The 19,515-nt window shown below is 40.4% G+C and overlaps 1 protein-coding gene across 9 annotated transcripts; it reads left to right on the forward strand.

The window, feature by feature from the left end:
* The first annotated feature begins 379 nt into the window (after nucleotides 1-379).
* ATPCL (ATP-citrate synthase) lies at nucleotides 380-19,246 on the forward strand. Of its 9 annotated transcripts, none has more exons than XM_086973599.1 (15): nucleotides 380-2,670; nucleotides 3,090-3,606; nucleotides 9,472-9,645; nucleotides 9,957-10,209; nucleotides 11,246-11,461; nucleotides 11,728-11,928; nucleotides 12,191-12,439; nucleotides 12,784-13,049; nucleotides 15,099-15,284; nucleotides 15,661-15,922; nucleotides 16,263-16,493; nucleotides 16,702-16,849; nucleotides 17,154-17,508; nucleotides 17,715-18,182; nucleotides 18,436-19,246. In XM_086973599.1, exons 3-15 carry the CDS (start codon nucleotides 9,493-9,495, stop codon nucleotides 18,700-18,702), a joined length of 3,255 nt encoding a protein of 1,084 aa, XP_086829725.1. In that variant the 5' UTR covers nucleotides 380-2,670; nucleotides 3,090-3,606; nucleotides 9,472-9,492; the 3' UTR covers nucleotides 18,703-19,246. The 9 variants fall into 9 exon arrangements, with proteins under 9 accessions (XP_086829725.1, XP_086829727.1, XP_086829728.1 ...); XM_086973601.1 differs by having other exon boundaries at nucleotides 3,141-3,606; XM_086973602.1 differs by having other exon boundaries at nucleotides 3,155-3,606.
* Nucleotides 19,247-19,515: the final 269 nt, after the last annotated feature.

Below are 19,515 nucleotides of genomic sequence, written 5' to 3' on the forward strand. Positions count from 1 at the left end.
GCAGTGTCTAAGAACACAAGCGTTTGATTTGAGACAAAATTCTTTGGTAATATGGACTACAGGACACACTTCCTGTTACTTAGCTTTTTCCTGTTTTTTATTTATCTAGCTGAAATTCCTCTTGTCTCATCCGTCGATATTATTCCAGAAAAAAAAACTTCCTTTTGTATTAGTTTTAATTTTAGCTAACTTCATGAATGTCCTAATATTTGACAATTTTAGCACTCTGGGGACCTGATTTAAAGTCCTACTTGGAGAAAGAAGCATTGAAAGTAAGCGCAAATATTATAAAGACACTATCTTCCTTAACGTATAACTCCTCAGAATATATACTTTTCTATACGTAATTGTTTATAAACAACTTTATGAAAAGAGATTTCTAGAGAGTTTTTTTAATTAATTTTTAACGATTTATTAATAAAAACCTTATTGAAAAGTCCCAAAGATACAAAGACGCAAAGTGGATATACTTGCCCAGAAATACTATTACCGTAATATTATTAAACGCTACCTTTAAAGTTATTACAAATGCATGATCATTTGCACAGGTGAGGATGCTATTTTTTCAGCTTATAACACAAGCATGTCAAAAGATCTCAAAAATATTCATGAATCAACTTTGACTCAAATACATACGGATCTTCTGGCTGTTACCTATTATATCACATATTTTATAAGAGTCGAACTGTTAGTCGCATAAATATTAAAAAAAATACCGAAATATAACAAGCTGCTAATTGGTGTGTTAAGAAATCACAAACAATAATTTTACGTATATCTTGGCCTATTTAGATCACTACGAGATAAAGCGCCGTGCTCATTCACTTAAAACGATTATATATGACAGGTACAATCATTACTTAACTGTAAAGAGGACCGTTTAGATCCTAGGGTTTCAAATACTTATTCTCCACATAGAAGATGATTTTAGCGAGTTCAAACTTGACCGAAATAGGAAATTCTACTTTTCTGATAAAACATATTCGTCTAAACAGTGAGGCGCTAAAGGCATTAATGACTTTCAACTGAAACAACGCCGTTAAATTTTCTCTTCGTAGGATTTGCAATGAAAGCTGAGGTCCGTAGACGAGGACACATTGACAAACAGAATATTTCAACATAACAGGTAAAGGCACAACACAAACGAAGTTCGTCACGTACACTATATGAATAATGTGCCACAGTGTCACTAAGGTGAGTTCAACGCTAGAAAAATTGTTACGTTGTAACTTATATTGTTTAGATGTTTAAATGTGTCGTAAACTCCAAAATGGTTTAGAAACCATTATAAGCAGATTCTATGGTATGCCGGATGCAGCTACTCTGTGCATCTCGCTATTATGATTAGTTAATGATTGCAATCTCGTGCTGTCTGCTCATTTTGTCACTATTGTTGTTTTTCTTATTTCCTGCTGCGTCTATGCTATTCTACTCGTATTTACCCTTTCCCGAGGTGGCTCTTTCTCCATATTTGTTTACAGATTGATTAACTTTAGTACCTTCATGTGGATGTTTATCGTCTGCTGTCTCCCCTTTATATCGAACTTTACGTCCGCTATCGCCGTTAGGCAGGCATAGTTCCGTCAAAAGGGCGGCTGGTTGGCTGGCTCCCAGCACGAAACGAAGTGTCTATCTGTCTGTCTACCTATTCCCTGTGGGTTCGAATCTAAATCACATCGTCTGCTATCTGTGTGCGTCCTTCCTAACCAACAACGATACGCAGCCACTTTCATGGTGTGTAGTTGTTGTTGTTGTTGTTGTTGTTTTTCTATACAGCCGTGCAACTACTGGTGCTGTTGCCGTCGTACTGGTTAGCATCTGTTATTCCTAAGGGCAGGCTACACTTATTTACACAGTATCCATCCGCCTTCAGTATTTTCTACCTACGGCATCAGAGCCCGTGATCGCAGGACTTTCTTCAGCCTTGGTGCCAAACACGCTGTCGTCGCCTCTTCTTCCATAGCAATTCGTGGCTACTGCTGCTATATTGCTGAGCTGTTGCCTTTATTGAAGATATTGAGGGGGCCCTGCCCTCTCTGGCCGACGGCGTTGCGGTGGTTCTCCGTCGATAGAGAGGGAGTTCTATCTGCAGCCGGCTGGTATTGGGTCGGTCGCCGTTGATGTTGATGCTCCGGTATTCACGGTGCGTTTCATTGTGTCCATCCTTTTTGTGTGAACGAATGAGCTGTGCTGGCAGCAGCAAAGTTGTTCAAGACGGCCGGCTTCGTGTCTCTTGCGTCCAGCATACAACCCACTTGCCGTCGTTCGTTGCTAGTCGAAGAAGCACCGGGAAACTAGCGGCGCCCGGTAATTACAACAGCAACAAACAAGTGGCCACTACGACAAATCGTAGTAGTAGACGGGCTCGAGGATAATCATCTGCTTTTGAGCTGTCTGTCTGCCAGTCCCTTCTGTGCGGTGTAGGCCGTGGTCGTTGTGTATGGACTAACACAGGTGTCGGCTGATTTGTTGCCAGTCTGTTTCGAATAAGGAAAAGACAGCGCTTGTTTGAGAGTGCGATTATCGGCTTTGCGGAAAACGGAGAAACAGTTTCAAGTGTATACGCGTGCTTACGTTCAGACATTCTCGTACACGACATTAATAGGCAGAAAGGGAGAACGAGAGAGAGAAGCTAGAGTCTAAGGAATTATTTGCCTATCAACGTCACTGGTAAGTACAACCAGATAAGCAAGATAGTGGCCAAAACACAAAAACAAAGAAAAGAACAGAAGGTGCAAAATCTTTTCAGGCGGAGATCGAAAATAAATATTCAAAGTAAAAAGAACTATCGCGAATGAGCTGATTCATGGACGATTCGTGTCCGAATATAAGTACATAACCCCTTCCGTAGTTTTTAACATTCGAAGAATACAGGTATATACTGGAAGCCATTAATCGGCTGAAGCGTATTTCTTACCAGAGAGATTATTTTCAGAGGCACTTTTGTCTACATAATCAGAGTGATTTAGTTGTTTTGGTCAGTCGTTCGAAACCTAGTTAGGAGACTAGCAGGTGTGAGCATGGTTTTCGAAAGGCGCGTTTACGTCGAAAATAAGAAAATCGTTTCTCGTTCACAAAAATCAATGCAGGGGAGTGTGGGTAGGCAAGCCGACAAATGATGACGGACACGGACAACTTAGGTTGACGTTTTTAGGTGAAGCGTTTAATGGGCAACTGCTATCGTGTCTATGTTCAGCAAATTGCGGCCGTTATTTTAGCCTCCGGCTTAGCACCAGCGTAAGTCTGTTCCCGGAGGTATAAGGTCAGATACAGTGAACGACACGCAAACCTGTCTGAAGCAATAACTCACGGGAAAGTCGCAGCATCTGTCGCTTCGGAAGACAACCTTAAAGATCCAGATATTTACGCAAAAGCTCTGTACAGGAAAAGAGAGAGAAAATAATGACTTTGAAGATTACGATGACGACCCAGGGCAGCACTGCGTAAATACGATGTAACGCTTCTTCGGGGATAGCCCGTGGTCAGATGACACATACGCAGACAAATCGAGCTACAAGTGAAGTGAAGCAGACTTGCCAGTGATTCGTCTGCCGGCGGCCGATCTTCAGGTATCTTACGGAACTGTTGAGTGTGACATCTTAAGAGGTAGGCGGTACATGATTTTGTCAAACTCTGTCATGTCTTTGATCCCTGCCTTTGGCGTTAACACGACCAAAAGTCTTCCTGTTTTCAGTTGCCCAATTTGCCACGTCGACAGCGCCGCATGTTCATTAGTGTCGCTTTGGACGAACAGGCTTTTTTATGTCAGTAGCCGTCCTTTTACCTGGTTACCTTCTTTGTCTGTGATAGTTTAATTACGCGTTCAGCTGCTAATAACAAATTGCCAGAGCTTTGCTATGAGTTTACGAGCGGCGTTGTTCACATATGTCGGGAAGGGTATAAGTAAATGAATATTAGATAGGGCCAAAGATAGTCGAATGACAAATTCAAGACTTTGATGAATATATAGGTAAGGACGAATGTCAGGGATTTGTACGCAATAATGAAATAGCTTTTATTTATGACTTATTTACTGTTAATAATGGTCTTGATAAACATACCATGCTGAACAGGCGATACTCGATCTGACTGTACATCGTATCGTTATCCAGTTACAGCAGCCAGTGGTATGCACTGGTTTGCGGAACTGGGCGGTCAGTTTTCGATACCGTCAAGCTTTCTTGCCGATGGCGTGTCGTTTAAGACTGATTACTCGATGCTCATTTTCTCAAATACTTTTAAGACTTCTTAAGCTAGGCGAAACCAAAGTATGATCGATGCACCCTCGAAATACAGTCCACAGCAAGCCATATTCAGCCTTGTTGAATCTAATAATCTAAACTATTTATAAGTACAATGTATTTTGAACGATTTCAGCCACAGGTCACTTGTCCCTCCCGATGCGTACAAAACGCTAACAGTGCCTGTAGCAACAATAGCAATAATAGAAGGCGAAGGTGTACAGTCGCCATTACTGATGGTGTATAGCCGATGCGTTTTTCAGCTATTGTAATAGCAACTTTTATATTCGAAACTCAAGTAAGATCTGCAATAATATCCGTGATAGAAATAGGCGGATTTACGGATGTTTTCAACCAAATCCGACATCTACTGTATTAACAGTCATATATGGTATTGGCATCGACCGATGCTACATGTCGTTCGATTTTTTTTTATCTGGTAGACAAAGCAGGAAGGTGATATATCGACAGGAACGTCCAACTGGCCCAGATGCTAGACGAAACATTGCGAAAAGTGATTTGGCCTCTGTCTTAGCGGAGAACCTTTCGGATAGTATCATCAGTCATCGTTGCTTGTTTCAGTTTATCGAGTAGTTGGTTAAAAATAATTTTTTTTTTCTATACTGAAAACTCATGATTACTCGTGCAAGTGAACGATAATCGCGTTCAGCTAAATAGAATAAGAAGGAATAGACCAAGTAGGATCTGGAATAACGACTCTTACGTATTTTGCATACAAGCCTAAACGGATTGTCGAATGTTCAAGTACTTTTCAATAAATCTTGACCGAACAAAAACGGCTTGTTTAAGCTATTAAATGTTTGGATTGTTTTTCAGTTGGCCACCTTTTTTCTCCAATAGTAATTAAAAATGTCGCAGTCCAGATAATTGTAAGTTATTTTAGAAGAAATTGTATTGTTTTAATATTTGAATATAACATAACTTATTATTAAGTTATGTTATATTGTACCGGTTCTCACTTAATTATTATTAATTAAGTGAGAACCGGTACAATCGAAACCTATGAGAGCACATGTGCAGGCCCGATGTTTCGTTGTGTAAAGGATTCGCTTTCATAAATCTTGTACCAGTAATATCCTTAAAAGCACAAATCGTTACTGAATCTTGTTTCTGGGGATTTTGAATTGAAGGGGAAAACAACGATGCAATTATTGACCGATAAGTGTCAGGAATATATTACAAGCAAATAGCAACAAAAAACAAGTATCCAGAAGTTTATTCGTGTGAATTTACTTGGAAAGCAACAATTATTGATGATCTGTGTTGCGCTAGCTTTTCCTTTAAACGAAACCCTTCATATATAGCGAAGTTGTCAAGATCAGTTAAACGGGCTTCTACTTGAGCGTTGTGTGGTATTTGTACGTATATTTGTTTTTGAAGAGCGTGTCTAGAGAGCGATACCTTGTTGGACTTTTTTCTGCCATGGCTTCACTGACACCATATGCGATGGGAAGCTGTTTATTCTAATACATCTTTTCCCGTTTTGGTGACGCCAAGGCTACAGCGAACAAAGACGTCAAATCACTGCCACTTTGCTGTTTCCTCGTTAATAAGCAAACGCTTTCAAAACCAATGGGTATATGATTTCCTCGTGAATGCTGAACTGTTCGGTGACGTGGCTAAATTATTGCCGGGTCACTCAGGTTGATGTTTCACATATATATGTGCATGAGTACATATTTGTTCTGTTATTATTATAAGCATCTAATTATATAATAATAATTATGAAGCGTTAGAGGTAAGGCATTCATTCGTATGGCTATAATTGATTGCTCCGTGTCCTCGATGCGAGCGAAGATTCTCAAGCAAAAGTGAGCTTTTTGTGCATTTATTTACGTCCATTATGTCTAGATGGATAATGAGCATCCCTTTGGGATGTTGCCATAATGATAATGAACATGCGGCCGTTACTGGTTCAGATTTCAGCGTTAGCATATAGTTATAAGGCTGCCGTTTCGCAGATCTGGAATCAAACTCCAGATAAGTCCAGCAAGGCCCATCCCGACGAGACCTTCTAGTGGGGACAAGTAGGTCCCTGATACTGTATTGAATAGGTGATTTCGTGGACTTCTTCAAACAATAATGATAGCCGACAACGTTATATATATAAATATATTTCTTTAAAAAAAAGGGATGAATACAAGAAGCTTAATAATAGGCCCTTGATTGTTGACCATGAGTAATTATCTAAGCTCATTAGCTGGTCTGGATAAGGATACGCATTAGTTTGCGTTATACTCCATAATGCTGAATAATGAATCATTCACTAACTAGTGACAGTATACGATATCGAGAACGCAAACAGAGCGATGGCTGTTCTTTTTTTTTACATAGTAACTTAGCATGTATTTGCAACTTACTCGACCCTCATCGAAGCATCTGCGATACTCCACCCCTAGACTGATCCTGCTGTTGAATTTTGATCAGTTTGGTTCGTCGAACTCTGCGTGCTTTGAGCGTCGGCAACGGTGTTATCTCGTACGACGTTCGCTATGCAAACGGTGTTAGTCTAATTCTATTGAGTTTTGAGTTCTTTATCATAGCTATTCGGCCAGCTGCTGCTTAAAAGAAGGTACCGCCTGACTGACTTTATGCTGCTTCTTAATACGATGAGATTATTATTGCTATAACTTCTGCAAGCATATAATGCAAACGTCCTGTCCCGTATTTAATGCTTTGAGCATGTAGCGATAATAATTGTTCAGTAAGGATAAATCTGAAAAAAAACCAGCCACTGCAACATAATCACAACGCCAAAAATAATCGACGCAAAAAAATCGAATCAAGGTGGATGACAATAACAGAGACACATTTTTGCGTTAATGAAAAAAAGCTGTGCAGTACATAATTTTTTCCGCACATCGTCCTTTTAGGCCTTATCAACGACATGGCACATTAATATTTATATTGTGTGTTTTAGTTATACCATGCATCACAATCGTGTTCTTACAGATCCATAGTTAGTCCAGATGCACTTACCCTTCAATGCTGGATATAGAAAACGTTGAAAGCGGGTGGAGATCACTTAAGGGCAAATATTGAGATAGAGTAAAAGAGAGGAATAGATAAAACCAGACAGATGATAAGAGTTATCAAGCGAGTATATGCTACTAAATATTTCATTCGTTTATCTTAAATTTGACCTCTGCGTGCATTACGATTAACTTCAATCGAAACCTGTGATGATAGCGGAGTTGTACATTTGTCCATAGTTGCAGAATTTTTCTCCATTAATACTTCATTCGGTCTGCTAATTTTCAGTGTCATCAAATTTCAAAAATACACAGGTAAATTCTACTCATTTCTAAATATTAACGACTGCTACCCATCCCTATCTGTGAAACCAATCTACTTCCATTGTTACGGGGTATAATGGTATAAAGAATAATTTTTCTCACTTATGTTTAATGTGGCAATATTCGCAAGACCTGCACACTCGAAATACAGTAGATTTATTTTGGTTTAGTATTTACAAATTATGTTCTTCAGTTCGATGAGTTGGCTCGATACAGAAAGCTTACGATGCTGCCCAACGACGATTACCGCCATTCTATATCACCTCCTGTGTCGATGCTGTTTTCGCTGATGATTGTCGTACCTGGCCGTCACGTGGCTTTGCCCTTTCTTCAGTTTTCTCGGTCAGTCTTAATTTATCCTGATAGGCAAGAACGGGTCGCTTTATTAAATTTACTCCTGCCGTTGTCAATGGCGGTAGTACCGGCCGTTTGCCTTTTCGTTGCATAGTCTGCCAATTGTCTCCCGGCTATCGCCCGTGACAAAGTCTACGGAGAAAGATTACGGGGGACACACGAGGGTTTCAAGGGTGGGAAAGGTGAAAATAGCTCGGTTTGACCTAGAATTTGCTACTAAGTAAGTATATCATCACAACGACCTCACTCGGTGGCGCGACCAGTTTCGATAATTATTAACAAGTGTTTCGTAGATGTAGAACTTGGTCGCGGCTTCTTATCTATTTATCTCCTGAGTGATCTCTCTCCTAATACAGTGTGATGTGAGTGGTGAGTGAACTTGTGTTATAGAAAATGAATGGCCTTGAGGCTTGTTAATGGTTGGTATTGGTTTCGTGTTCTGCGGCCGATTAAAAGTGTTGTGTCCTGGCAAAGTCCGACTGGTGAGAGACACAATTGGGTGTGTTGTTTTATTAAATTATTTTTCTTTTATTTAGAAGTATTTGCTACTGACATGTTATTGTATTTGGGTTACCTTCGAGTTCTTGAAGGTATCATGGTTACGATAGTTCTCTAGTATTGTACGTTATTCGGCCTACGGTAGCAGTGAGGCTATCTGAAGCCCTTAGGACCATCTTATAGCTCTCGTCATATTTTTGCCTTCTTGACCTTTGTGATGTACGGTTTTAGAGATTTCGAGCTGGCAGATCATTCGTTGCACTGAGTGGGCAAGTTGCACGGATAGCTGAATAGTTACTTAAAAGCGGATATTAAAGGACACGCTAAAGCAACGACATTTACCAACGTAGATCGAATTTGTGTTCGAAGGATCAAAAGGCAGCGGGGAAGCGTTCCCGAACGAATCGTGGACGTGAAAGTTGTTTCGAATGGCAGAAAAAAAAGTTGTTAGCAACAACATTAACACCCCTCATGGTATTCGTTGTTGCCTTTATTGCTCCCCAGAAAACGAGAAAAGGAGAGCCCTTATTGCCTCTTCTGCAATAAGAACTCATATGTCACGTTGCTTTCTCACCGCTGTAGTTTAAAATAAGTAGATACCATATTATGAGTTTAACGAAGAAGTAATTTAAAGCCGTGCTTTTAAATAAACAAGCGTCATCTTATTCTTTCGTGTACCGTTTCGTCACTGTCTATTTGCCATGTATCTTCGAGGCAAATTTTCTCGTTGGATCGAAAAAACTAAGGCTTCTCCCAAAGTCTGTCCAATTAGTGCCGGACGTCTGCACACAAGGTCGAGAAATTGTAGTAATAGCTAATCTGCGGATATATTGGTCGATGTATCTATATACATACATATACATGTCTTTAGCAGTATTTTAAATATGCGATAAAAATTGGTCATAATTATCGATCTAGCAGCGTATACGTGTTGTCTATGCGCTTTATGTAACCTCCTTTATAATATAGATACCAGCCGTCATATCGCTACTACTGAATTCACTGTTCCTAATGGTATTATTATGGTTAACAAAGAATTCCTTCTGAATCATAAATTTCAGAAATCTTAATACTGAGCTAATATGTCTGCTAAAGCTATCTCGGAGGCGACGGGAAAACGTCTCTTAAATCAGCACCTCGACTGCGCAGCTGCAGCCCCCTGCAAGTTTGCGACAGTCACCGATCTTTCTCAGTGGAATGATGTCTTAGCACAAAATCCGTGGATCCAAAATGAGGTGCGTGTGGTACCTCACGCAGTATGTTATTAAGATATGAAGATCGGGGACAAAAATGAACGGATGAACTCTCAAGAGGAATATATAATCATATATATATATATATACAATACTTAATTAATATATATAATGATTACATAGTCATAGCTGTGCACTGATATTTTACGCGAAGTAAATGAATACGAATGCTATACAGATAGGCTTATATAGATACGTTTTTGCTCTGAAATTATTGTTCATATTATTTGAAATGATAATACACATTATACAACCTAAACTTCATTATATTATTACTACGGTGTAAACTTCAGGCACTTGTTGTAAAACCAGACCAGCTAATCAAAAGACGAGGCAAGCTCGGGCTAATTCACATCAATGGTGATGCAAAATCCGTACACAATTGGATTGCTGAACGAATCAACAGGACAATCAAAGTAGAGCGTGCAGAGGGTGCTTTGAAAAATTTCATTATTGAACCATTCCTGAAACATTCAGAAGATCAGGAGGCATACGTGTGCATTTACTCGACGAGGGACTCCGATGTCATCATGTTCTACAAGCAAGGTATTAATAATAATCTGTACAGAATCCTACAACATACTCACTATAGGATATTCAAAAGGTCACGTTTTGCTACTTAATGCGTTCTCCTTACCACATCGTTGTCTGCAGATCGTTTAGCTCAACACGTATCGTCTATTGTGGTTACGAAGATATGATAACAGTGTTTCCGAATGTCTCGGTGCAAGCAGGGCTGTTCACGTTCAGATCTTCCAGGAAAGTCGCACCCATAATATGGAGGCGTCACAGAAATACAATGTCTGCCTAACACCAATTGTGCTTTAATCCCACAACAGAAAAATGTGTGCCAGTCACAGCATTTTTTGTCTACCAGTAATGGTTCTTGGAACCACAGAAATTTAATAATATAAGTTTCCGTCAATTTTTCGTTTTTTTTTTGCCTGACCAAGCAATATTATGCAAGGAATCCGATTAGTCCTTTCTTAGGCAACACGTGATCATCACTAAACCTTTTTCATCAGATAGAGTTTAGGACGATTAATCGAGATCAGATACGAAGCTTGGCAGTTGGGATCTACTTAGTACGTTTCGCTAAAGGGCTTTTGCTTGTTGTCTACGTTGTGTCTAGTTCTACGGTGCACGCCTTGTATTCAAGAAATATTTACCAACGTCGACGTCATAGAACTATTCTAAGAACTTTTTAAGAACTGCTTGGCTACACTGTACAATATGATCGATCATCCAAGACTGTTGTCTTGCCTATTGTCAGCTGGCTGGCTGGCTCTGGATCAGACATAGCATTGTTGATAAAGGTGGGCATTCTCTTAAAACCCATCTCGGATGGCTGTCGATGTAACCTTTCGTACCATCAATCAGTTATCAAGTGACGCATCGACGCGAATCAAATATTTAATTGTGTTGTTGGTGCGTAAGTTTCGGAGGTATCTGATTATATGCGTCACTTCGTGTAGACGTAAATTTGATTTCTTTTTTGAAGTTTATATTGGCTATTAAGACGATTAATAACCTGCTATATTTATATAAATGCATTGATTTGTGATTAAAAAAAAATCGAAAGGTGGAGTTCATGTTGGCGATGTAGACGCGAAGGCCCACAAAATGGAGGTGCCCGTCTTTTTGCAAGAGGAAGCACCTGATGTACGAGCGGAGATCGCTGTCAATCTCCTCTTCGACCTAGATGATGCTAAAAAGGCGCTGTTGACCGAATTTATACAGAAGCTGTACTCTACTTACGTATCACTCTACTTCACATACCTTGAAATTAACCCGTTAGGTGAGAAAACACTCAGCTGCACAAAGCTGTGACGCGGTTTGATACGCTAATATTTTCACTGATAGGTATTTTAAATCTCATATCTGAAATTTCTGCCTCGAGGCGAACAAAAAAAGTAACATTTGTTGTACGGTTGATATTGCACACTTTATTCTATACAATGCATATTGTGACAAGTTTTTTTCTAAAAAATTCGCTAGTAACTTCAAACCATAGTTTTTTTGCGTAGTGCCGTGACTCATCCTTAATTGATTTTTCCCCGACAGTGATCACGAATGGCAAGATGCATATCCTTGACCTGGCGGCAAAACTGGATGCTACTGCAGACTACATTTGCAAGGCGCGTTGGGGAAACGTCGATTTCCCACCTCCCTTCGGCCGCGATGCAACCCCAGAAGAGGCTTATATTCATGATCTCGATTCTAAAAGTGGGGCTTCCCTTAAACTTACTGTGCTCAACCCAAAAGGTGAACTTCAGGATATCGTGCTTCTGACGGAAAAATTATCTCTAATCAAGCTAAGTTTTTTTCTCAGTGTTCTCTGAATATTAAACACCGATACCTAAAAAATCCGTTCTTCACTATTAGTCAGTCGCAACGTACATTATTTGCCATAGTTCAATCATTTGTTTTTTTTGGTGTAATACTTTAACGTCATAGCCAATCAAGTGCTGTTTCTGAGCCTTCTCCTGTTTGAGTGTCACCAAATATTTTGTATTTATTATTGTAGGACGAATTTGGACCATGGCCGCTGGCGGTGGAGCTTCAGTAATTTATTCTGACACGGTATGCGAATTGGGAGGCGCAGATGAGCTTGCCAACTATGGTGAGTACTCGGGCGCACCAAACGAAAGCCAAACCTACGAGTACGCAAAAACGATCCTCGGTTTACTCTGCGCACATCCTCATCCCCGGGGAAAAGTACTCATTATCGGCGGTGGTATTGCAAACTTCACTAATGTTGCAGCGACATTCAAAGGTAAATTCAATACAATCCGCAAAATTGTTATTGAGCCAATGGAATATAACACGATGCGGATGTTACATATATAGGGATAGGTTTTCAAACACACTTGACTCTGCCGGAATGTATTCCACAATTTTCTAGCGGCAGAATCTGGTTCTATATGAATTTAATTGCTCGCGGTAACCTCTACGGCACTTAGTGTGACTTTAAAGTAATTACATAGAAGAATATAAACTTTTTTCCCCCTTTTTAATTTCTGTGCAGGTGGGTGGATGCTTTAAGACGCTATACCGTCTAAGCTTATTTCCAATGGCCCTATATCGTATGAATGAATAAATACTGCTGCGTCGTTACAGGCATCGTGAAGGCACTGCAAGAGTTCCGCGAGCGGTTGGTAGAGAACAAGGTGAGCATTTTTGTGCGTCGTGCAGGTCCGAATTACCAAGAAGGTTTACGAGTAATGAAGGACACCGGCCGTACCCTCGGGTTGCCGGTACATGTTTTTGGGCCAGAAACACATATGACAGCAATTGTCGCTATGGCAATGGGCGTAAGAGACATTAGCCCGCCAGCGGATGGAGCTCCCACGACGGCCAATTTTCTTCTAGCGTCAGGTGGCAGGGTAAGTTGTAGTCGATATCTACAAAAAGCAACCTTCTTTTGAATCACGTAAATGCATCCCGGTACTCGCTGATTATCGTACCAAGCAATCTGAACGAAATAACTATGAGGCACATAGGGCCTTTCATAGAGCTCTTTGCAAGCCCTTTACCTAAAGCCCATGTTGTTGTCGTATGTGCAGTTATTTCGAAGTAATCTTACGCGACTAATAAACGGAGTGCGCATAGATATAAACACAGATACGCCAAAGTAAAAGGGGAATAATGTGTAGTAAAAAAAACGTGAATTAAAATTATTTATCTTCGATGCAATGTGTTATAGGTAAATTCACGACTACCCTATGCTGCTTGAATCTGTATTCTTTTTTACGCAGTATATTAAACCATATACGTTTCTTAACTGTTGAGCTTCTGTTCATTGATAGGAAATAATTTTCGGAACTCAAATAGGAAACCATTTACTACGCTATCGACTTAACCAAAACAGAGAAACAAAAGACTAAGGCAATTTAACAACAAGCTGAGGGTGCACGTCGTGGCACCGTCTGCTTCAGCAAACCCTCCGCTTCTACAGTCATCACTCAGAAGTAATGCTAGTTTCACGAGTGACGTGCGAAAGCCGTTTTTACAATTGTTCTTCATTCCATTTATCCCTGCAAGTGTTAGTAAACGTAGTTTACAGCAAAAAGCTGTTGTAGACCATATCATGTGCTTCTTTGCCTATTTGCTAGCATCTCTTGAACCTAAACGTGTCTGTTATACATGTTCTTGAAGGAAAAATTATTATATTGAATGATTCAAGTAGCATTAGATGCATCGGGATCTCACCAGCGTAATGTGAGTTTCGCAGTTTCTAATCAATCTACCAGTGTTGTTTAGGCGCGTTTAACTGTGGCCTATAAATACGTTGGTGGAGGGGTGTACAGCCGTAAACGCCTTTTCAAGGAAAAGGCGTTTACGGCTGCTGTTGCAGTTCTGTTATTTGTAGTTCGTAGGCCATGCCGTAGTGTCATTTTGCTTTTTAACAATTGTTTCAATGTGTTTACGCACCGTCAGACAGTACCAACCGTTGTATAAATAGATTTGTTCTATTCATCAGACGTGTTGACATTGACAGTTGTCTGTCGTAAACGTGTCAAATAGTCGATCTGGGCGTTAGGCACAGCTGATTGCATCAACTAGTTTGTTGATGGATCCGAATGCAACAGTTGATACATGACGTTGTTACTACTTATTATGCAATGTACTGTTGTGTGTCATGACCACAGGTTATTTAAGCGTTTAAGCGCCACCTTTGCAGATGCTGGACCCTCTAAGATCAGAGTACGCGCTACTCTACCATGGCTTCGAAACGGTATCAATGTAAAAGTGTGTCGAAATCAGCTGTCAAGTACAACTGAATATTATAGCTTTGACAGAACGCTTTAGTGAATGCCAGTAATAATCGCCAAATATGACCAAGATAACAAAACGTCTGCATAGTCTAACAGTATCGCTCACTCAGATTCAGCGTAGATCATTTTCATGGTTTTACGCCATCTACAAGCAAAATCAATTCTTCTATGATCGTGGTCATATACCTTTCGTATCACTGCAGATAAGCGTGTGAATGAATGAATGTCGTTGGTAATTGTTGTCTTTCGTATCGAAAAAGGAAGTCGCCCACTGCACCCACAATCGCATGATGCTATCGATTACTAATCCAACGTTCGACAGTGTGCGTCACACAACTGTACAAGTTTGCAGAAAGCGAAAGAAAGAGGAAGTTGCAGTTCGCTAGACCAATCAGTTTAACTTAATAATCATCTCAGTATCGTCGTGCATTGTGTGCGTAACTTTGGCGTTGTGCCAGAAGAGAGATCCATGAAAAAGTCGAAGAAGAACTTCTAAGACGAGCATACATAGATGCTGTTGCTTCTAAAATTTGCATATGGCATGAACTATTATTATTTTGCTGTGCTTATGATTGATTCCTAATGCATTGAATGCAACCCGTGGTCATATGCGATATATCATCGACGTCGATGTGGTCGTGTTGTCATTTCTCTTAGGAGTCTGTTTCATCGGGCGCCACATCTCCCGTCGTAGAACAACCCCGGATGACCCTCAGTGCAGATGCAGCATGGTTCACGCCGCAAACACGCGCTATTGTCTGGGGCATGCAGTCGAAGGCCGTTCAAGGTATGCTTGACTTTGACTTCGTCTGCTCCCGTAAGGAACCCTCCGTTGTGGCTATGGTAAGTGTGGCTATGAAGAATCAAAAGGAAAATGTTTGCCAACGAACGCGTTCTTTACCCCCTTGTTTAGGCCTATTTACCTTTCAGTCGTTGGGAGTTCTTGCTAAGCTCTTTTTCCGTTTTCATTAATGGGTATCTTGCAAGTTTCGCAGGCTGATTGTTAGCATTATGTCTATCGCTTTCGCCTTTACTAGCAACGGTTTCCCTTTCACGTTAATACAATTATATCCTGTGTATATTCGCAAGGAGTATCGAAGGAAATGCGTGTTGATTGCCTGGAAGGGTACGTGACCCATTCACTTTTCCGATTTATAAAGAAGGCCAATTTAGAAACGCTAAATCGTAAGCGGTACAAATTTCGTTCTTATTCCGATAGGTATATCCGTTCGTAGGCTACCAGCGTCTCAAGTTCTACTGGGGCCATAAGGAAATCCTGATTCCAGTGTACAAAAGTATTGCAGACGCTGTCCGTAAACATCCAGATGCTGATTGCCTTATCAACTTTGCATCGCTACGTTCAGCTAAGGAATCAACTGATGAGGCGCTCAGCTGTCCCCGAATTCGAACAATCGCCATTATTGCGGAAGGCATTCCGGAAAACGTGACCCGCAAAATCAACAAGCTAGCCAAAGAAAAAGGTATATTTGACCATCTATCGAAAACAATATACATACTTGTACGGTAATGCTGACATTTTTTGCTGGGAACTACAAATATATTCACTATAGTCATTCACACAGAGCTCTTACAGCAGACCATTCGTTCGTTCGATATGATTAGAACTAACGAGTTTTAAAACGACAGCTTCAAAATGCCAACTGAGAGAGTGCATACGTTATTGGATCTAATATGTTGACTGAAGTTAAATGCTCGTCTACTTAACATAAATACTTATTTTATCTGTAAATCGAAGAAAACTATAGATTTTTTTCACTACTGGCTTTCGAATGACACTGGTTTGTTTATATTTCTGAGTAGGAGTTCACATAATTGGCCCAGCAACCGTTGGTGGAATCAAGCCGGGTTGTTTCAAAATCGGCAACACCGGTGGTATGATGGACAATATTCTTGCGTCGAAATTGTACCGACCAGGCAGCGTCGCTTATGTATCTAGATCGGGCGGAATGTCTAACGAACTTAACAATATTGTGTCTCGCAATACCGACGGCGTTTACGAAGGGGTTGCCATCGGCGGTGATAGATACCCAGGTGCGTACGGCACAGTAAGCAGCTAGAGTGCGCACTGTTGTCATAAATAAAAAGACCTAAGACGTGATGATCTGCCGTGAATACATTGTTTCGTCGGCTGTAACCGCATTCGCAAACTAATTCTATTTCGATAACTTTCATTTAGGAGGAGACTTGCCTAAATGAATTTAATGTGCCTACTATTTTTGTTTATGGCGTCATAAAACAGGCAGCACGTTCATGGACCATATCCTCCGATATGAAGCGGACCCCGAGGTCAAAATGATTGTCCTCCTTGGTGAAGTCGGCGGAGTTGAAGAATATGATGTTTGCCAGGCAATAGAAGATAAGCGGATCACAAAGCCTTTGGTTGCATGGTAGGTGGAGTGATTCTCACAGGAATGGAAATTTAGTATGATTTAAAGATTTAGGAAATTTACTATGAATGATAGTAGGTAGTAATTAACAGAGTGCGGTGAATGCAAGCAAATTCGTTTACACATTTTCGAAATAGGCAATTGATCTTTGAAAAGAGTGTTTGAGGGATGTGAAGATGGTTGTCACACACACACACACATACGAGCTTAACCTGTTTCATGTAAAAGTATAGATCTTAAAAGATATTAGGATAAAATTGTTTGTATTCTACGATAGTTATTGACCTAACGTATGTATGGACAGGTGTATTGGCACTTGTGCTGGTATGTTCGCGTCAGAAGTTCAATTCGGTCATGCAGGCGCGTGTGCAAATTCGCAAAAGGAGACTGCCATCGCGAAGAATCTCGCACTTAAGCAAGCCGGCGCTTACGTTCCTCGTACGTTTGATGAATTGGGTGAAATGATACACTCTGTGTTTCAAAGCCTTGTGCAGAAGGGTGTTATCATCGTCAAACCCGAGGTTCCTCCACCGACTGTTCCTATGGATTATAACTGGGCACGCGAGTTAGGACTGATCCGCAAACCGGCTTCATTTATGACGTCAATTTGCGACGAACGAGGCCAGGAACTTGTGTACGCCGGCATTCCTATTACAAAGGTGAAACTCACAGAAACAGTTTAGTTTAGTATGTTTAAGAATACAGTTAGTTGATATGACTAAGTCACAGGGTAGCTCTTAGCTGTGCTATTAACTTCTTCAACTTTCATTCAGTTGCTTGAGGTGCTAGAACAACCCAGCGTCAGATGTGTTCAATATGTTTTTTTCGCTTGACACTAACTATTTGTGCGTGATTTTTTTCAAAGGTAATGGAGGAGGAACTAGGTCTTGGCGGCGTACTCAGTCTTCTGTGGTTCCAGCGCCGTTTGCCGGGTTACGCTTGCAAGTTTTTCGAAATGGTTCTTATGGTGACGGCTGATCATGGGCCTGCCGTGTCAGGCGCACATAATACCATAGTTTGTGCACGTGCTGGCAAAGACCTTATCTCCTCATTGACCTCAGGTCTTTTGACGATTGGTGATCGCTTTGGCGGCGCGCTTGACGCTGCAGCCAAGCAGTTCTCGTCCGCCTACGACAAGGGATTAATTCCGATGGAATTCGTCAACAAGATGAGAAAAAATGGTCAGCTTATCATGGGCATTGGCCATCGAGTGAAGTCAATCAACAACCCAGATATGAGAGTTAAGATTCTCAAGGACTTTGTTATACAGCATTTTCCCAGTACACCGGTTCTGAACTTTGCCCTTGAGGTTGAAAAGATCACGACAAGCAAGGTATGTGCACGTGCTCTACATTTTAGCCGTGAATTTTTCTTGTTCAGAATAAGTCAACGACAATCGATATGTGGAAGTTCGTTGGCGCACACACAATGGGCAAAACTGAAGCTCAGTTGTCGGTATATTTTTGTGGATCTACGAAAGGCTGGGCTAGTCTACGTTGATATACAACATTCCCTTTGGCCTTTCGAACCGGCTCAGCACCTTTCATATGTGATGAACTTTAATCATTACCTTCTATCTCTTTCAGAAACCCAGCTTAATCCTAAACGTCGATGGGCTTATTGGTGTGGCTGTTGTGGACCTTTTGCGTTCTTCTGGAATGTTTACTGCGGAGGAAGCTAATGAATACATCGAAATGGGCGCATTAAATGGTCTATTTGTCCTTGGACGAACCATAGGCTTCATTGGCCACTACCTTGACCAGAAAAGGCTTCGCCAAGGTCTCTACAGGCATCCATGGGATGATATCTCTTATGTTCTTCCGGAAGCCGACGATCCGCAGCTTCCGCTGTAGTTTTCGATTCCAATATCTCGAGTGACGAAAAGGGGAACGGCTTTTGAGACTCGGTAAAAGCCATATGTCATATTGCCAATTGTATGCTCTATCGCCGTTGCCTGATTAGTATATGAGAAGTTACGCTTCCGCAATAGCGTTTTCTCGTCGAGAACGGCAGGAGCACTATTGCACACTCGTAAAACTCACGATATTTTAACTCTTTTTATAGATTACTTATTATTATTGTTGTTGGTGTCTTAATTACAGCAAGACACATTGAAAACCATTAGTTTTTTTTTTTTTTTTTTATTGAAAAACAGTATCCGTCAAATTGGTTGATGAGAAAATCTGAACATCTGTTCAACGTTTTTTGCGTACGACGTGCATAATATCTATTAGTAAACATCCATACGATGTAGACAATTACTGCAGTGAAGTAAAATGTCTACTAACACAGATTGAATAAATCTGTAAAAGATGATAAGATTTAAAAAATCCTTTAAAAGAGAATGGTGCCAGTATGTTATATTAAAAGTATTCTTGTGGTAATTATATCTGTAGATCCAGCTCAGGCTTGTTAATATTAAAGTGGGACAAACATTGTTTGTTTTACGATTAGACGAATGCATCGCATAACCCATAAAAAGGTGCGCTACAAAATTAGTAGACATACAAATCTCGACAGAAATTTCAGATACTAACCTTTGTTATTATATTATTATTATTCTTACGATAGATGGATGGACAGTAGCGTGTAGCAACTTAGCAACTCTATGATCAATATTTTTAGCATCGAACTAATAACAAATGGCAATAGTGAAGAACATAACT

This window comes from Varroa jacobsoni, unplaced genomic scaffold (genome assembly GCF_002532875.2).
Source record: "Varroa jacobsoni isolate VJ856 unplaced genomic scaffold, vjacob_1.0 scaffold_216, whole genome shotgun sequence".
In the NCBI taxonomy this organism is placed as follows: Eukaryota; Metazoa; Arthropoda; class Arachnida; order Mesostigmata; family Varroidae; genus Varroa; species Varroa jacobsoni.

What these genes read in the sequence shown, in the direction of transcription:
- ATPCL (XM_086973599.1), top strand. Translation starts at nt 9,493, where the DNA reads ATGTCTGCTAAAGCTATCTCGGAGGCGACGGGAAAACGTCTCTTAAAT. An exon ending in CATCATGTTCTACAAGCAAG is followed by an intron (nt 10,210 to 11,245) that starts GTATTAATAATA and finishes AAAAATCGAAAG; the next exon opens with GTGGAGTTCATGTTGGCGAT. An exon ending in ACAAAGCCTTTGGTTGCATG is followed by an intron (nt 16,850 to 17,153) that starts GTAGGTGGAGTG and finishes ATGTATGGACAG; the next exon opens with GTGTATTGGCACTTGTGCTG.